This window comes from Suncus etruscus, chromosome 15 (assembly GCF_024139225.1).
Source record: "Suncus etruscus isolate mSunEtr1 chromosome 15, mSunEtr1.pri.cur, whole genome shotgun sequence".
NCBI lineage: Eukaryota > Metazoa > Chordata > Mammalia > Eulipotyphla > Soricidae > Suncus > Suncus etruscus.
The window spans coordinates 91,433,890-91,451,795 of record NC_064862.1 but is presented as its reverse complement, the minus strand read 5'-3'; the positions used below and the strand labels follow the sequence as shown (position 1 = coordinate 91,451,795).

The 17,906-nt window shown below is 58.2% G+C and overlaps 1 protein-coding gene across 1 annotated transcript; it reads right to left on the bottom strand.

Annotated features, from left to right (window-relative positions):
* Window positions 1-272: 272 nt before the first annotated feature.
* Window positions 273-13,556, bottom strand: ADGRE5 (adhesion G protein-coupled receptor E5). The gene is made up of 21 exons (XM_049788363.1): window positions 13,265-13,556; window positions 11,183-11,329; window positions 11,066-11,116; window positions 10,450-10,578; window positions 9,463-9,618; window positions 7,528-7,674; window positions 7,080-7,220; window positions 6,214-6,360; window positions 6,074-6,120; window positions 5,883-5,960; window positions 5,107-5,284; window positions 4,901-5,008; window positions 4,288-4,511; window positions 3,416-3,595; window positions 2,314-2,505; window positions 1,617-1,843; window positions 1,462-1,528; window positions 1,274-1,365; window positions 1,023-1,191; window positions 846-944; window positions 273-769 (listed from the first exon to the last, which is right to left on the bottom strand). Exons 1-21 carry the CDS (start codon window positions 13,554-13,556, stop codon window positions 740-742), a joined length of 2,901 nt encoding a protein of 966 aa, XP_049644320.1. The 3' UTR covers window positions 273-739.
* Between the last annotated feature and the right edge of the window lie 4,350 nt (window positions 13,557-17,906).

Sequence of the window (17,906 nt, the reverse complement as noted above, 5' to 3'; positions counted from 1 at the left end):
GCCCGGGCGCTGGCCAGGGGGGCTGACCGAAACCTCTATCCAGGAGGACTGAATTGATTGTGCCAACAGCAACAGAATAAGAAACACACACTGGCCCGGAGAGATAGCACAGCGGCGTTTGCCTTGCAAGCAGCCGATCCAGGACCAAAGGTGGTTGGTTCGAATCCCGGTGTCCCATATGGTCCCCCGTGCCTGCCAGGAGCTATTTCTGAGCAGACAGCCAGGAGTAACCCCTGAGCACCGCCGGGTGTGGCCCAAAAACAAAAAACAAAAAAGAAACACACACTTCTGGGGCCGGAGCGATAGCACAGCGGGGAGGGCGTTGCACGCAGCCTACCCGGGTTCGATCCCCGGCACCCCAGAGGGTCCCCCAGGGCTCTGCCAAGACTGATTCCTGAGGCAAGAGCCAGGAATGTGGCATCCCTGAGCATCACTGGGTGTGACTCAAAGTAAGAAACATTTCACCATATCCACAGTCTCAGAGCAGAGAAGGGTCTGCGGGGGTCCCACTGGGACCCTGTACCGTGAGCTTGGTCCCAGCTCTACCAGACTGCACCCAGCCTTGGGCTCTGCGGCGGCAGCTGGAGGAAAAGGGCCTGTCTGTACCAGAGGCAGGGGCTGCCTGCCTCAGCTTCCACTTGGGGTGCGCTGCAGCTCAGGGCGGACCCTTCCATGCTGTGCAGGGGGACAGCAGCGCAGGGAAGCAAAAGAAGGGGTCTCAGGTGTGCAGGAGGGGCCGTCACATGCCGGATTCAGAGGGCCTGAGCGCCTAGAGAAGGGAGGTGTGTGAAGACAGGAACCAGCCAGGGACACCCTCTGTCCCCGCATCCCAAGCAACCTCTTACCCGAGTCTGGTTTTGGCTGGAGCCGGTGGTGGTGGTGGCAAACTCCGAGTACTTGTTTCCGGTCACCAAGCCAGCCCACTTGCGGTACTCCTCACGCACCTGGGGGCCACAGGATGGTCAGAGCCAGAGCCAGAGCCAGAGCCGAGGGCTTCCCCTCCCAGCACTGCCCGCACCCACCTTCTTATTGAGCACGCAGTGCAGCAAGAAGAGGAACATGCCTTGCAGGCAGTTGAGGATGGTGAAGGTGTAAGACAGGAGCCAGTTGTGTGGGTCAAAGAGGAACAAGCCAAAGACCCACGTGCAGCCCAGCACGAAGAGCTGCGCCATGGCCGTGATGGTCAGCACCCTGTGGGCCAGGGGGCGCGATGAAGGCCTGGCCTCCCACCCTGGGCGCCCTCCACCTGTCCCCAACCCCGCTCTGCACCCACCTGGCCTTTTTCAGCTTCTTCATGTCGGGGTTGATTTCGGAGAACTTCTGGGTGAGTCTCCAGACGGTCGTGATGAAGATGACAGCGTTGCACTGGGGTGGGGGACACGGGGGGTGGGGTGGGCATTAGACTTTGTTCAGGAACTAGGCTGAGCAATGGTGCCTCCCCAGGGCTCAGGGGGCGCTTACCAGGACGATGAAGGTCACAGGCCCCAGGAAGCTCCAGAGGAAGCCTTTTTCGGGGTTCAGCCAGCAGCTGGGGAGAGGGGAGGGGAAGAAGGGCCAGGTCAGCCAGAGCATCCCCCAGTCCCCAAGCACACGCTGCAGGGAGCCGGCACACTCACTAGATGGTGCGGCCGTAGCCCTCGCTGTTGACGGCGGCCGAGACGCCCACGATGAGCAGCGGGACCCCGTAGCCCACCAGGTAGAGCCAGCGCCGGGCCGGGCCCTGGCCCTGGAACACGCGCACGACCAGGAAGTAGAGCTCGACGCCCTCCAGGCTCATCCAGCAGAAGGCGGCCAGGAAGCAGTAGTGCAGCAGCCCGGCCACCAGGCGGCAGCGCAGCCCGATCTGCGGGACGGGTGGGACGGGGCGGGAGGCTTAAGTCAGCGGGCGGAGGGCGGAGCGAGCCGCAGCCAATCAATCTTCACGCCGAGCCTTAGTGGGCGGGACTCCGGTATGGGGCGGAGCGCGCTAGAGCAGTCCGCAGGCCGGAGACCGGGATGGGGGGGACGACGGGGCGAGACAACCAATCAGCCACCAGGCCCAGTCTCTAGTGGTAGGAACCTCAGCCAGAAGTGGGCGGGGCACAGCGCACTGAGCCAGTCCCCGTCTCGGAGAACTAGGAGGTGGGCGGGGCGAGCACACCACAGTCACGCCCACACTGGCGACCTTGGGGCGGGGTCTAAGGAGGCGGTGGGCGGGGCGACGAAGCGCTACGGCCAATCCGTATTCCCGCTGGGGATGTGGGCGGGGCTTCTCTAGCAAAAGGGGCGGCGCCCGCGAGTTAGGTGAGCCTGGGAGTGGGGCAAACTCCTCACCTGGCCGCCTTCATTCTCGATGCCCACCAGGAAGATGGTGGAGCCCAGGAAGAGGCAGATGCAGAGGTGCAGGTGCACGGTGGTGCGCGAGCCCTGGATGGGCCGCACCAGCAGGAAGGTGAGGATGCAGAGCAGCAGGCAGATGAGCGACAGCCACAGGCCCACCTTGGTGATGAGCGCCAGCCGGGGATCCTGAGAGCGCGGGGTGGGGGGCTCGGGTCAGCACAGGGTCAAGGTCAGGCACGCCACCATCAGCACCCCAGGGGTGCCTGTTATTAGGGGGTTCTCCGGTTGTCCCCATACTCCTGTCAGTTCCCACGTGTTCACCCCAAAAAATTCCTTCCGTGAATCTGATGGTTACCAGCAGCCCGTGGGGACTCCCACCAGAGATCCGCTCTGTAACCCTAGCCCCGGCTCTCAGCCCGCCCAATCCCAAGCTCTTGAGATGTTTTATGATTATATATATATTTTCTTTGTTTGTTTTTGGGCCACACCTGTTTGATGCTCAGGGGTTACTCCTGGCTAAGCGCTCAGAAATTGCCCCTGACTTTGGGGGACCATATGGGACATGGGGTGATCGAGCTGCGGTCCTTCCTTGGCTAGCGCTTGCAAGGCAGACTCCTTACCTCTAGCGCCACCTCTCCGGCCCCGTTTATGATTATATATATATATATTTTTTTTTTTTTTTTTGCTTTTGGGGCCACACACGGTAGTGCTCAGGGGTTCCTCCTGGCTCTGTGCTCAGGAATCACTCCTGGCAGGCTCCAGGGACCATGTGGGATGCCAGGGATCGAACTCAGATCTGTCAAATGCCCTATCACTCCAGTCCCATGCTGTAGCCCTTTTTTGAGATTACTCGTGGGTCTAGTGCTCAGGGCCCACTCCTGGCGATGCTGGGAGTGGACCATGTGCAGTGCAGGGATGCATGCATGAGGCCAGTGCCTTTACCCCTGTGCCATCTCTGGCCTGCTTTTATTATTTTTATTATCATTGTTATTATTTTGGCTTTTAGGCCACACCCAGAGATGCTCGGAGGCTACTCCAAGCAGTGCTCCGGGCGCGGTGCCTCCCACCATCCCCACAAGCACCAGGGACCGCTCACCTGCACGTTGTAGTGGGCCATGAGGATGGCGAAGCTGCTCAGGTGGGAGCACTCACACGTGCTGCTGCCATTCTCGCCACCCCGAAGCCGGCAGCCCGAGGTGTTCCAGCGCCCGGCACCCTCGCCCTCAGTCTGCCAGAAGGCGCAGACCAGCTCCTGCCGGACTCCAGGCGTCTTGTCCTGCGGGCGGTTGCATGGGGCGCTCAGCAAGGGGCAGGACCCTGCTTCCCATTAGTTTTATTTGATTTATTTGGGGGGTCACACCCTGCAGCACTCAGGGGTTACTCCTGGCTCTATACTCAGAAATAGCTCCTGGCAGGCTCGAGGGACCCTATGGGATGCTGGGATTAGAACCACCATCCTTCTGCATGCAAGGCAAATGCCCTACCGTGCTGGACTGATTCATCCCTTCTGTGCAGGTGTGGTGACAGGCAAGAACGGGGAAACCACTACAGTGGGTGCCTCCGTAGAGACCAGCCCACAGCTAGGTGTTTTTGAGAAATCATGTTGAGACTACGGCAAAACCATGAGCATCATTGATCAGCACTGTAGGGCTGAATTGCTTTGCATGTGACTGCTCTGGGTCCCCCTGAACACTACCAGAAGAACCCCAGAGCAATGCACTGGAAAGACTGTCCACTTCCCTACACTCAAAACCATGACGTATGGTGCCCAAACAAAATAAAACAAAAAGGACAAAAAAGAGAAGTAGGTGCATAGAAAAACTGGACTGTGAGGACCACCGGCAGGAAAGAGGCATGTGCAAAGCCCTGGGGCAGGCCTGAGGGTGCAGCAGGGGCGGGGAGAGGAAGGCAGAAGAGGGACCTACTGCTGGAGCCTCAGATGCCTCCACCCCATGGAGGAAGACTCACAGGATGGGCGAAGGCCAAGTAGACAGGATGGGCCAGATGCTCCGTGTGCGTGTTGCTCAGGAACACCGAGGAGACGGCCGAAAGGAGCTGCAGGCGGGCACCTCTCACGGGGCTCTGGTGCAGCCATTCCAGCCGCAGCTGAGCCTCAGGGTCCAGGTCCAGGAACGCGTTGGCCACCAGCTTGTCCATGCTCGGACTAGAGAAGACCCCGGCCAGCACAGGACCTGAGGGAGACCCCGTTACCTTCTCTCGCTCCCTGCCTCCTGGACTCATTTTCCCTCGTGGTCCCTGACACAGCCTCAGCCAGGCCTGAGGAGTGGCCTGGAGACCCCAATAGGTCAGATTCCTGCGATTATTTCTTCTCTCTCTGTCTCTTTTGGGGGATTGGGTCATAACCGGAAGTTCTCGGGTTACTCCTGGCTCTGCACTCAGGAATCCCTCCTGGTGGTGCTCAGGGGACCCTATGGGATGTTGGGGATCCGACCCCGATGGGCCTAGTACAAGGCAAATATCTCCCCGATGTGCTAGTGTCCCAGTGGCGCCCTACTGTGAACCTCAATACAGCTGGCCACATCTAGGCCCTAACTGGGGTCCCCCCCAGGGCCCCACTTACCAAAGTCGTCCTCTCTACCCGCTACAGCCCAGTTCAGCATGACACGCGTGTGACTCTGGCCTATGGTGACATTTCCTTCCTCAGTGTCCTTGATCATCACGCTCAGCTCTGAGGGAAGAAGGAGGGCAGGGGCCGGGGGTCCCCAGTGAGAGGGAGGACATCGATCGGGGGTCCTGGGTGGGGGTGGGGCCAGGGCGGGGCATCACCTGTGTTGTAAGGGGACACATAAGTGAGGGACTTTTCTGGGATGGCTTTGGCAAGGGTCCTCAACACGACCTCCAGGCCTGAGAGCAGATTAGTGGCCGTTTGGTGCTGCTCGGATGGGGTCAGGTCCCCCAGGTCACCGGGATTCTCCAGGAGCTGGTCTATAGAAGTGATGAGTTTCTGGGGGCGACATGTAACAGCTGCTGGGTCCCTGAGGCCTTGCCCAGCGCCTGCAAGGCAAGCAGCTAGCCACTGTCCTATGCTCCAATGCAGACTGAATTTCTTTCTTTTTGTTTTGGGGTCACTTATGGTGATCCTCAGAAGTCATTCCTGGCTCTGAGCACAGGAATTACTCCTGGCAGTGCTCGGGGGGACCATATGGAACACCAGGGATAGAACCCTGGTCTGGGGCCGGAGAGATAGCACAGTGGTAAGGCTTTGCATGCAGAAGGACTGTGGTTCAAATCGGTCCCCAGAGCCTGCCAGGAGCGATTTCTGAGCGTAGAGTCAGGAGTAGCCCCTGAGCGCTGCAGGGAGTGACCCAAAACCCATAAAATAAATTAAAAAAAAAAAAAAAGAACCCTGGTCTGCTGTGTGCAAGGCATGCACCCTCTCGCTGTGCTATCCCTCTAGCCACTGGGGTCTATATTCTTCTGTGGATTCTTTTTACTGGCTGAGGTCAGCACCAGCCCTCTCAAGGGGCCACTCGTGGACACAAATACGTCTCTCCCCTTGGGCCTGAGCCTCATGGCTGCACCCTGGACACCATGTATCTTACCTTGATGGTGTCCTTGGCTTTGTCTGACTTGAAGTTTCTGCTCAGCTCCCCGACTGTCTTGAAGAAGTGGGATAGGCTCTGAGAAAAGGGGAGATTCGGGGGGTGGTGGATAGTGTCAAGGGCGGTTGCTAGGAAATTGGGGATGGTTGAGGGGATACTGACCCCCCACCCGCTATCTGCAGGCGGCTCACCTGGCTCCTGATTCCAGCTGGCGGGCTCCAGTCCGGGAAGGAGATTTCTGCAGGGGGCCCAACAGAGGTGCTTTAGAGCTGCAGGGGGTCCCTGTGCGTGCTGGGACGGGGGTGGACGCGGGTCGGGGAAGCCCTGTTACCTTCACAGATGGTGTCTTTCTGTTTATCCCGATATCCGGCTTTGGGCAGCCAGCCCAGGCGGCAGTGGCACGAGTAGGAGCCCTGGGAGTTGTGGCAGACGGTCGAGTTGTGGCACATGGGCGACTGGAAAAGGCATTCATTCACATCTGGGGACGAGGATATGGGGTTAGCAGGCTCCTCCTACTCAGAGCCAATCTCCCAATCCCCTTCCTCCACAGAGTCCCGCCCACAGATAACCCCGCCCCTCGATCGCACAAGACACTGTGACCACGCCTACAACCAAAGATATGCCTTCCTGTATCCAGACAGGCCACGCCCACAACTGAAACTAATCTTCCAAAAGCCAGCTAGGCCACGCCTCTCCAGGCCACGCCCATAACCAAAGACCCAACACCCAGACAGACCACGCCCTCTCCATGCCACGCCCACAATTAAGGGCAACCTTCCGATAGCCAGGCAGGCCACGCCCACAACCAAAGACCCGCCTCCCGTATTTGGAAGACCACGCCCTATCTTAGCCACGCCCACACCTAAATTAAACTTCCAGATAATTTAAATTATACTTAAATTATATTTAAATTAAACTTGCCAGATAAGCCACGTCTTATTCAGACCACATCCACAAAGACCGTGCCCTCTCCTAAGGCTTCTGCGTCCCCCCTGGGTCCCTGCCAGGAAGGAGATGACAGCCCCTCCGTGACCACCCTCCCCCGATGGTGAGCACAGAGGTGATGGAGCGTGTGCAGAGACTGATGAGGCTGCAATGAGACCAATGAGCGGATGGAGAAGCTGTTGTTTGCAGAAGCAGGTGTTTGGGGACAGTTCCCTTCTCGGGTGACACTGTGGGGACCAGTGGGCCAGGCACCTTTGCACAATGAGACTTGATTCTTTCTGTCCACTTTGAACGTCTTGCCACTGGGGCAGCGGCACTTGTAGGAGCCGATGGTGTTGACACAGGTGGTGTCACCGGGGCAGGTGTGGTTCCCCACTTCGCACTCATCCACATCTGGGGACACACGGACACAGGAGGGTCAGGCCTCTTCCCTTCGGTGAGCTCCGTCTCCCTCTTCAGGGCTGTGCACCTAGGCTGCTGGCCCCACCTCCGTCCAGGCAGGACTCCCAGATTATCCAGAGACACTGCAGGTAGAAAGCAGCCTCCTTCTCCAGCTGGGCACCCCAGATCCTCCCCAAGGACGAGGACAACACCTCACAAGGAGCATCCAAAGCTTGGTCCCAGGGGTAACAGGGTTGCTGACTAGCAGTGGATCAGACTCTCCCAGGGTCCCCGGGGACTCAAGACAGGGGTGCTGGACCTTGACAAATGGTGGTGTTGGGGCCATGGGGAGACCCGGGAGCCGGCTCCCAGCCCGGCCGGCAGACGCATGAGTAGCCTGTCTTGGTGTTGAGGCAGTGCGTGGTGTTATGACAGGGGTTCCACTTCGAGATGCATTCATTCACAGCTGAGGACAAAGCCAGAAGTCAAGCACCCTTGGGTCCCAGTGCTCAGTGCTCAGGCCAGGTGCTCTGAGCCCCCTTCCCACCCTGACTGTCAGCTTTGTCCCTGGGGGGTCTGGAAGGATGTGGAGCTCTGGCTACATGGGGGGTACACAGGGCCCCAAGTCCAGGCACGTCTCCTCCAGGCCCAGCATTTGGAGCAGGGGCCCTGCAGCCACGCTGGGTGGGGCCTGGAGTCCAGGGGGGTCCCAATTCCCTTTGGCCTAGCCAGAAGTATGGGGAAGCCATGTCTCGGGGCATCAGGAAAGCCGGACATGCCCACATATAGGGGTTCGGTCTTTCAGGTCTTTGGTCCCTGGAACACTGTGTCCCTGGAGGTATGTCCTGGGGCTTCTGTTTCCACCATCTGAGTCCAACCTTTCGGGGAAGTCTGAAGGGATGATGGGCATCTTCCCAGGTTTCCAGTGGGGCCCCTGGAGACCCCGGCCAGACACAGAGGAAGTCATTGTTCTGGAACATTCCCCCCCCTTTTTTTTTTTTTTTTTTTTTTGGTTTTTGGGCCACACCCAGCAGTGCTCAGGGGTTACTCCTGGCTATCTGCTCAGAAATAGCTCCTGGCAGGCACAGGGGACCCTATGGGACGCCGGGATTCAAACCAACCACCTTAGGTCCTGGATTGGCTGCTTGCAAGGCAAATACCACTGTGCTATCTCTCCGGCCCCTCCTCTTCCCTTTCATGCTGAGAAAACACCAGGAGAGTGGCTGGGGAAACATCTCTGAGTCTAGGGGTTCACTGGGGACCAGGGCAGTGACCGAGGGGTATCTCTGATGCCTGGAGAAAACAGAAGGAGGTTCAGCGATGTGCCGGGAGCATCTGGGCTACAGTGAAGGGCAGTTCTGAGTTGGGGTACATGGCTGAGAGTTGGGGTGCGAGGCTGAGCCCAGCAGAGTGAGTCTTCAGCCAGGGAGATCTCTGTGCCTCCTACCAGCTGGTTTTGTCTTGCTGTCTCTCACCGGGGTGTCCAAGGGGGCCATATCCCATCTTATTCTTTCATGTTGGGCCTCATCCGGTGGTGCTCAGGGCTGACTCATGGTTTTGTGCGTAGGGGTCCCTGTGCGATGTCAGGGATCCAACTGGAATCAAACACATTTAAGGCAAACACCATCCCTTCTTCCTTTCACCCAGATGCTTTTTATTGTTTGTTTTATTTTTGTTTTTGGGTCACTCCCGACGGCACTACATGGCTTACTCCTGGCTCCTGTGCTCAGGATTCACCCCTGATGGTGTTCCTCGGACCCCAAGAGATGTCGGGATCCAACCTCGTCAGTCACAGGCAAGACAAATGTTCTCCCCGCTGGGCTCTGTCTGGCCACATACTTTTGCTTTCAAGATGAAAATTCTTCACTGGGCAGGGTTCTTGGGAAGTAGCAGCTGGCGTCTTGGGGGTCAACCCCAGTTTGGGGCCAACAACTTGGAGCCACACCTGGCAGCGCTTGGGAACTACTCCTGGCAGTGTTTGGGGAAAATCCGTGGTTGCTGGAGATGGCACCGGGGTCCCACATGTGCTCTGCCAGCATTCTGAACTTTCCATGGCCACCAAATCACAATAACAACAACGTTGTTGTGGTTTCTGCATAATGCATGTGGGTCTCAGCGGTTGGTGTCCAGTCGTTGGCCCTGGCTACCCCCTTGTCTGTGGGACAAGCTCCGGCTACACCCCGCAGCACACCCCCCCCCAATGCTGTCAAAATGTCCTTGCCTGCACGAGGAGGTGGAGATCTCAGAGACTTACCCTGGCACGAATTCTCACTCTCGTTCTTGAAAACATTGCCCCCGGAATCGAGCTGGTAGCCTGGGTTACACTGACAGTGGTAGCTGCCATCTGTGTTCACGCAGTCTGCGAGCTTCCCGCATGACACCGTGCTCGGCGGGCCGCACTCGTTGATGTCTGGGACACAGGGGAACACGGGGTCACCAACCTCCCAGAGCCAGAGACCCCCTTGTCTGCCTGAGTGATTCTCTTTCCTCCCTGCTGTCATCTGTTTGTTGTGCAGTGTCTGGTTTGCAAGCGCGAGGTCGGGAGTTCGATCTCAAGCTCGCTGTGTTGTCACATGTGCCAAGCAGTAGCCGAGAGAGAGAGGGGTGTGTGTGGGAGCACCCAGGCCAAAGAGCAAGCCCCCCAAGTGTGCACAGCATGCAGACACCACCTCAGCTAAAGGACTGCAATTTTGGGGGAGCTTGAACCCCAGCCAACAGAGTGTTTGAGCTCGGAGGCTAAACATGTGAGCGCCACACTAGCTCAGGTGAGTATCCTGAGTATCACCCCCCATGGGGTCAGGTGGAGGTGTCACCGAAACAATGAAGGGACAGGAAGTGGGAAGAAAAATCAGAGTTCAGCTCTGGGGCTGCAACTGGAGCAAGCAAGCCATTCCTGAAGGCCAAATAGTGCGCTCTGCTTTTTTCAACCTTCAGCCTGGCATTCCAGATGTGGCCATGGTGGGCAGTGCCAAAGTCGGGGTGTCACGGCAGGAAGCGCTGCCTCCCACCCTCCCACCCTCAAGCCTGAGACCCAGATGAATGTCTGGAGGAGAGCCAGTGCACCCCCCCCCCCATTTCCATCTTTAGTCACTCCTGGTTTCCCACACTCAGATATTTCCTCTCATCCCTTCTCCTCTGGTCTCAAGCACATTTCTGAGGGGAAATGCTGAGGCCCAGCTGCCCAGCCCACCAGGTCCCCCCGCCCCTCCCGGTTCCCACTGCACCCAGCCAGCCTTGCTACCGTCACAGCTCTCCAAGGTATTGTTGAATTCCACTCCGGACTGGGCAATGTATCCTTCCAAGCAGCGACAGCCGTTCTCGATACAGAGGGACTTTCCACGGCACCTTCTACATGGGATGCCCTTTTCGGCTGCGGGGACAGAGGTCATGGTCAGAGGTCAGAGGTCTGCAGACTCCCTGGGCCCTGGACAGAGGGGAGGGAGGGAGTCTGGCTCCTCCCCTGGGCTCCGAGCAGGGCGGGGCAGGACAAAGAGGGGGCTGGACAGGGGAGGGACCTGACAAAGGGGGCGTGGTAGAAGGGGCGTGGCATGAGGGGCGTGGCAGGAAGGAGGGGTAATGCAGGTAGATCAGGAAGAGCAAGGGAGATGTGACCGGAAGGGGCGGGGATTACTAGGAGGGGTGTGGTATGGGTGGAGCCATGAAAGGGGCGGGACAGGAAAGGCGGGACACAACAGTGGAGGACCAATGGCAGGCGGGACAAATAGGGGGCGTGGCTGGAAAAGGCGGGGTATGGTGGTGGGCGGGGCATGAGGGGCGGTTGGTGGGGGCGTGGCAGGAAGAGGCGGGGCATAAGAATGGGACCAGTGGTGGGCGGGGCGGGTCTCCCGCCAACTTACCCCAGCAGTCCTGGGGTCCAACTATGGCCAGTGTCAGGAGGACATACAGTGCTGGAACAGGGAGAGGTGGGAGGGGGCTCAGAAGGTGCATCAGGGCCAGGACTAGGCCAGGCTCACCCTCCACCAGACCTCCGCCCTTGTGCGAGCAGCAAAAGCAGGTCTCAAACTGCCCGAGCATCTGGTCACGGGTTTGACTCCCAGGGGCCCCACGTGTGCTGAGCATCGTCCCCGCTGCTGTGAGCCACTTTGGACCACCTAGGGGCCCTGGGAGGAGGGCGTGAACATGGGAGCACCTCTGAGGGATGAGCCATGAGTGACCCCTATAGCTAGAACAATGGCAGCCTGGGCCGGAGCCACAGGACAGCGGGGAGGACACTACCCTTGCACGTAGATGACCCCAGGTTCGATCCTCGGCATCCATAGGGTGCCCTGAGCATCACCAGGAGTGATCCCTGAGCAGGAGTCAGCCATGAGCACAGCCAGATGTGACCCCAACAACAACAGCAACGAAAGTGGACCCAGGTCAGGAGGCAGCTGGTGTGGCTGATCACTTGCTTTGCCCTCAGTGGCCGGGCTCTTCCCCCCCCTCGGATTCTGAGGGTCCCCCAGTGCTGCTGGAAGACCCCCTAGAGCCAGCACCACTCGCAAGCATGGCTCTATGCAACAGCGGTCACTCGGCGGTCACCGGCAGCAGCCACAATGGAAGGAAGGTGGGAGGAAAGGAACGAGGAGGAGGGGCGGGTGCTGGACTGACCTGGGTTCACTCCCTGGCACCCCATAAGGCCTCCTAAGCCCCACCAGGAGTGACCCCTGAGCACTGCCAAATGGGGCACAATCTGAGTATAACCCCTGAAAAGAGTACATGAGCAAGAGTAGAGGGAGCAGGAAATGGTTTATCTGGGGTTTGACACCCATGACTCAGGGAAGCGTGCTCAGGACCTGCTTGGGGGAATGTGCTGAGGCTCCCTCCCTGCAGCTCACCTGGAGCCAATAACCCAGTTCCATCCCCAAATCCCGGACTCCTGTGGCTCAGTTTCCCCTTCTGTAGAATGAGTTGATGGGGACTCAGTTCCCAGAAGAGTGAGAGCTTCATGGCCCCTGCATGACTGTGGAGTGTCCTCACAGCCTCCCAGGGTTCAGGTACCACCACCCACATTCGCCCCGGCCACCCCAGGACCTGAGCTCACATACCCCAGCACACAAGAAGGTGCCACTGTGCATCCACCACCACCCAAGTCTGTCCTGTTGGAGCCCATGTTATGCCCCAGAAAGATGGACCAGAAGGCCAAAGAGGGAGAGAGAAAGACAGAGAGGGAAAGAGAAAAGAGATGGGGATGGAAGCAATAGCATGGAGGCAGGGCATTTGCCTTGCAGACAGAAAGACAGTGGTTTGAATCCCAGCATCCCATATGGTCCCCCGAGCCTGCCAGGAGTGATTTCTGAGTGTAGAGCCAGGAGTAGCCCCTGACCACTGCCCGGTGTGACCCAAAAACCAAACCAAAACAAACCAAAGAGATAAAGCAGAACTTGCCAACACTGATAAAAGGCCAGAGTGATTGCCAATGGTTAGGGAACTTGCCTTGCATACAGCCCACTTGGGTTACATCACCAAGCCCAGCTAGGAGTAACCCCCTGAGCACTGCCAGGTGTGGCCCCAGCCCCTCACCCAAAAAAAGATGGGTCCAGAGCAATAAGACGGGAGAGAGGGCGCTTGCCTGACACTTGGCCTAGAACCAGAGTTTGATCCCTGGCATCTCATAGGGTCACTCCGAACCCTGCCGTTGTGAGTCCTGAGCACAGAACCAACACTTAGCCCTGAGTACTGCTGGGTGTGGCCCCCTCCCAACAAATAAAACAGGAAGGAAGACATTGTGAGAGAAATGGGGAACTCACACAGGGGTGCAGAGGTGGGGAGAGAGGGGGAGGACAGAAGTGACAGGACAGGCAAGCTCGGACAACGCTGAACCCCGAGACCAGGGATGCGGTGCCAGGGAGGGGCGGGCGGGAGTGAGGCGGGACCATGAGTCATTTCCGGGCCCTGAGAGCCACCGTGACCAGGCAGGGGACCCGGGTGGGGGCCTACGGGTACCCGTGACTTGGACTCAGGGCCCAGGCTGGCTGAGGACCCAACCCAGAGTCGCTCCAGCCAGGGAAACTGAGGCAGCTACCCAGGCCCTACCTCTCTGAAAATAAACCCACCCACAGTTTGGCTAGTGCCATCCTGGGGATCCACTTCCTCTTTGTAGAGAACAGGAGCCCTCAGGGCCCTGAACAGTCTGTGCACCCCAGAGAGGGCCCCCGGAGAATGGGTCTGAGGGGTCACTGGCAGTCCCCAGACTTGGGGAAGAGCTGCCCCCGCTCCTCCATCTGGGGCGCTGGCCGGGGTCCAGACAGAAGCCGGAGAGAAGCCACAGGGAACTGAGACATCTGGTTCCCATTCATGGGGCTCCAGGGCCAGAGGGTCGGCAGGAAAGTGGGGCAGGGTTCCCATCCGGCCTGTGTGGACCCCACCCACTCCAGGACAGGGTCCATCTCACGGTGTCCGCACCCCAGCTGCACCCCATCTCCGTCCACCAACCCATGCGTTTCACTCTCTAGTTTTACCTTCTGTTCAAATGTTTGGTTTGGGGGCCACACCCTGTGGTGCCGAGGTTCTACATGGGGGTTGGCCAGTGAAAGGCAAACCCCTGAACTGCCTCTCTTGACTGCTCCCCACCTTTTCAAGCTTCATCCCAGAAGCTTGCATTTGGGGGTTCCAGGACGGACCCTGAGTTTCCTATCTCTCCTGCCCCAAAGAGGCTCCCCTGTCCCCATGTGGAAAGTGGGGTTCAGCCCTCTGGATGCTCTCCTAATGTGCTCTTGTCCCCGCCCGACTCTGCGGCTCTGCTAGCCGCTCACCCTTGCTTTCGGGCTGCTCAAGCCACAGCCCAGCCACGGAGACCCTGAATCTTTGCTCCTCTCTGGCAACAACACACGGCGGCCACTGCCAAACCCCAGAACCGTTAGTGCCTCCCGGGGCGGGGCCCAGACTTGGGCAAAGTTGGGTTCAAACCTGGCGCCACTGGTTGGGTCACTTCCAGCCGCAGAGCTGAACTCCGGTTTTTTTTGGGGGGGGGCAGGTGCATGGGGGATCGGGCCCCCAGCTCCCTCTCCACTGCGGTGTGGAAAGCAGCTGCCTTTGCACACCCCTTGCACTAACTCTTCACCCACTGACCCAGCCTGTGCCTCAGTTTCCCTGTCCTGCAGCGACACACAGACACACACAGGGTTTGAGGACCACCCCAGCGAGCTCCGTGGGGTCCCACCAGCCGCTCCTCACAGCCCATATACCAGCCCGGCCTTCGGGACCGCCTTGCCCGTGCCCTCCCCAGCTCTGGGGCGTCCCTCCCGCCTCCCAGCCAGCCCCGAGTTCTTGTTCTCACCGCGGACGCAGAGGGAGCAGCGGCCCATGGTCTCGGGGAGAAAGGACAGAGGGTGGAGGCGGGGCCGCCTTATGAAGGGAAGGGAAAGGGCAGGGCGGGACGGGGCGGGCACTGGGGCAAAACACAGCTGACGTTGAGCCATGGAGCAAGAGAGAGACAGAAAGAAACTGAGTCAGGGAGAGTGAGAGAGACAGACAGAGACAGAGAGAGTCAGGGGAGAGACAGAGACAGGGCAGAGAGAGACAGACAGACTGAGTCAGGGAGAGTGTGAGAGAGAGAAAGAGAGAGACAAACAGAAAGAATCAGGAGAGACAGAAATGGAGAGACAAATAGGGGAGAAAGGGAGAGAGAGACAGAGAGAGAATGGGAGAGACTCAGACACAGGAGGAGAGAGACTGAATAAGGGAGAGTGTGAGAGAAAAAGAGAGACAGAGAAATGGAGAGACAGAGATAGGGGAGAGAGGGAGACAGAGAGAGACCAAGACAGAGAGACAGAGAAAATAGAAGAGACAGAGACACACACAGAGAGAGACAAGAGTCAGGGGAGAGACAGAGAGAAATGGGAGAGACAGCAACACTGGGGAGAGAGAGAGACAGACAGGGACTGTCAGGGAGTCAGGGAGAGTGTGAGAGAGAGAAAGAGAGACAGAGAAAGAATCGGGACAAACAGAGAAATGGAGAGACAGAGATAGGGGAGAGAGGGAGACAGAGAGAGACATGGCAGAGAGAGAATGGGAGAGACAGAGCCACAGGGAGAGACAGAGACAGAGAGACTGAATCAGGGAGAGTGTGTGAGAGAGACAGAGAGAAATGGAGAGACAGAGATAGGAGAGAGAGGGAGACAGAGACATGGCAGAGAGAGAATGGGAGAGACAGAGACACGGGGAGAGACAGAGATAGAGAGACTGAATCAGGGAGAGTGTGAGAGAGAGACAGAGAGAAATGGAGAGACAGAGGAGAGAGGGAGACAGAGAGACATGGCAGAGAAAGAGAATGGGAGAGACAGAGACATGGGGGAGAGAGACAGAGAGTAATGGAGAGTGTGAGAGAGGCAGAAGAGACAGAGACAGAGAGAAAGAATCAGGGGAGAGACAGACATGGAGAGAGACAGAGCAGAAAGAGATACACACAGAGACACAGGAGACAGACACAGGTACACACGTGTTTGGACACACAGACCCCGTGTCCCCTGCACGTCATTCCTACACTCTGAACCCCCCTTGTTCCTGTCTCTGGGCTGTTCCAGGGGTCTGTGGGGCAAAGGGGGGAGCTAGGGGAGTCTCCTGATAAGTCTGACATGATTCAGGGGCCATCCTGGGATCCTGCCTGGACCCGGGGCAGGAGCAACCCCTTGACTTCCCAAATGGGGAAACTGAGGCATGGGATGAACAGAGAACGAGTGAGAACAGGGGTCCCATGAATGTCAGGGTTCATGCTGCACCTTAGAAGTCTTCTGGGCTGGGCCCAAAACCACTGGGGTCTCCAATTCTCTGGGACAGGCCCCTCACCCTTTGCAGCCCAGGCTGTGAGGACGGAATCCCCCTCACCTGGAGACAGACCCCTTTCAGCTGTTTGTCCAGCAACCCTTTCCAGAGTGTAAACTGAGGCAGCACTCTTGGGGCCACCCAGGGCCGCCGTGTGGGATTTGTCCCAGAGGATCCAAATATTTTGATTCACGTCCCTGTGTTTCCTCCATCGGGTCTCGGCTGACCTTGGGGGGGCCCAAGGGCTCAGCCCGGATGCTGCGTTTCCTGTTTAAAAGCGGGGCCGTGGGCAGAGAAGGGGTGAGGACAGGGACAAACAGGGGCACGTGGTGACCCTTCCCCAGGCACAGGCCAAGCCCGGTGGGAGGCTGGTCTCTGGAACGAGACTATGAGAGACCAGGAGGTTCCCGTCCAGACCCACTTTTGCCTCATTTCCCCCTGGGGATGGTTAAACCTTCTGGACTCTGCCACCGGCCTCTGAACACAGCAGGGACGGTTAACTGAAAGCTTTGGGGGGCATGTTGGGGGACAGGACCCAATCTGGCACAGGCCCAGCCCAGCCCTCCTGCCCTAAGAGGCCCCACCCAGCCCTGTCCCCCCATCCTGAAAAGGCCTAACCCTCCTCTGCTCCTGAGCCCCAGAGCAGACCCCAAACCTAGCCAAATCGCCTTTGCCTGGCCCTCCACAACCTCCATGGGTGTTGTTTCCTTCACAGAGTGGGACTGTGGGACTTCAAGGGAACCCCAGATACCCTCGGGGCTCCCTCATGTTGCCTTCCTTATTCTGCAAATGTCCCCCACCAGGCTTCCATCCCCAGTACCATGTACAGTTGGTCCCCCAAGCACAGAGCCTAGAGGCAGCCCTGGTTTAGCAAGACCAGATGAATAAATACACGTGTTTGTGACTCTGAGGAAAGCCCTTCAGCTCTCAGGGCTGGGGGGCGAGTTTCAGGCGGGAAGCCCCAGTACAGGGGACACCCCTATGACAGACACCCTGGGTGCTCCAAGGTAACAGACAAACAAAGGAATCAAACAAAAAACTCAGCCCTGCGCTCTGCACTCTACCCTCCCATAGCTGGGAACTCACGTCACCCTCAAAGTCGGAGATTATGAGTCTGAGGGACAGCACAGCGTGGAGGGCCTGGGTTCATCCCCAGCATCCCATATGGCCCCCAGAGCCTGCTAGGAAAGATTCCTGAGCACAGAGTCAGGAGGAACTCCTGAGTGTCACTGGATGTGGCCCCCAAACCAGACAACCAAGTGAAGGCATTTGGGGGAACCCCTCACCACCTAGAGAGGGGTCCTCAAACTTTTTAAACAGGGGGCCAGTTCACTGTCCTTCAGACCATTGGAGGGTCTGACTCTAGTAAAAACAAAACTTATGAATGAATTCTTATGCACACTGCATATATCTTATTTTGCAATGAAGAAAACAAAACAGATACAAATACAATAGGTGGCCCACGGGCCATAGTTTGAGGATCACTGAGTCCTAGAGTGTCCATGGGGGACGCAGAGCCCAGCTGGGCCCCTGCCTGCCTGTTCCCTGCTCTACCATGTCCTCCTCTCCTTGGCCGCTCCCTGGCCTGGTTGGCAGCTGCCCCTAAGGCCTCTAAAACTGCAGCCTCGGGCCCGGAGAGATAGCACAGCGGCGTTTGCCTTGCAAGCAGCCGATCCAGGACCAAAGGTGGTTGGTTCGAATCCGGTGTCCCATATGGTTCCCCCGTGCCTGCCAGGAGCTATTTCTGAGCAGACAGCCAGGAGTAACCCCTGAGCACCGCCGGCTGTGGCCCAAAAACCAAAAACCGGGCCGGGAAGGTGGCGCTAGAGATAAGGTGTCTGCCTTGTAAGCTCTACCAAGGAACGGACCGCGGTTCGATCCCCCGGCGTCCCATATGGTCCCCCCAAGCCAGGGGCGATTTCTGAGCACATAGCC

What these genes read in the sequence shown, in the direction of transcription:
- ADGRE5 (XM_049788363.1), bottom strand. Translation starts at nt 13,556, where the DNA reads ATGGGAACCCTGCCCCACTTTCCTGCCGACCCTCTGGCCCTGGAGCCC. An exon ending in TGGACCCCAGGACTGCTGGG is followed by an intron (nt 10,579 to 11,065) that starts GTAAGTTGGCGG and finishes CTGTCCCCGCAG; the next exon opens with CCGAAAAGGGCATCCCATGT. An exon ending in AAGAAGCTGAAAAAGGCCAG is followed by an intron (nt 1,192 to 1,273) that starts GTGGGTGCAGAG and finishes CCTGGCCCACAG; the next exon opens with GGTGCTGACCATCACGGCCA.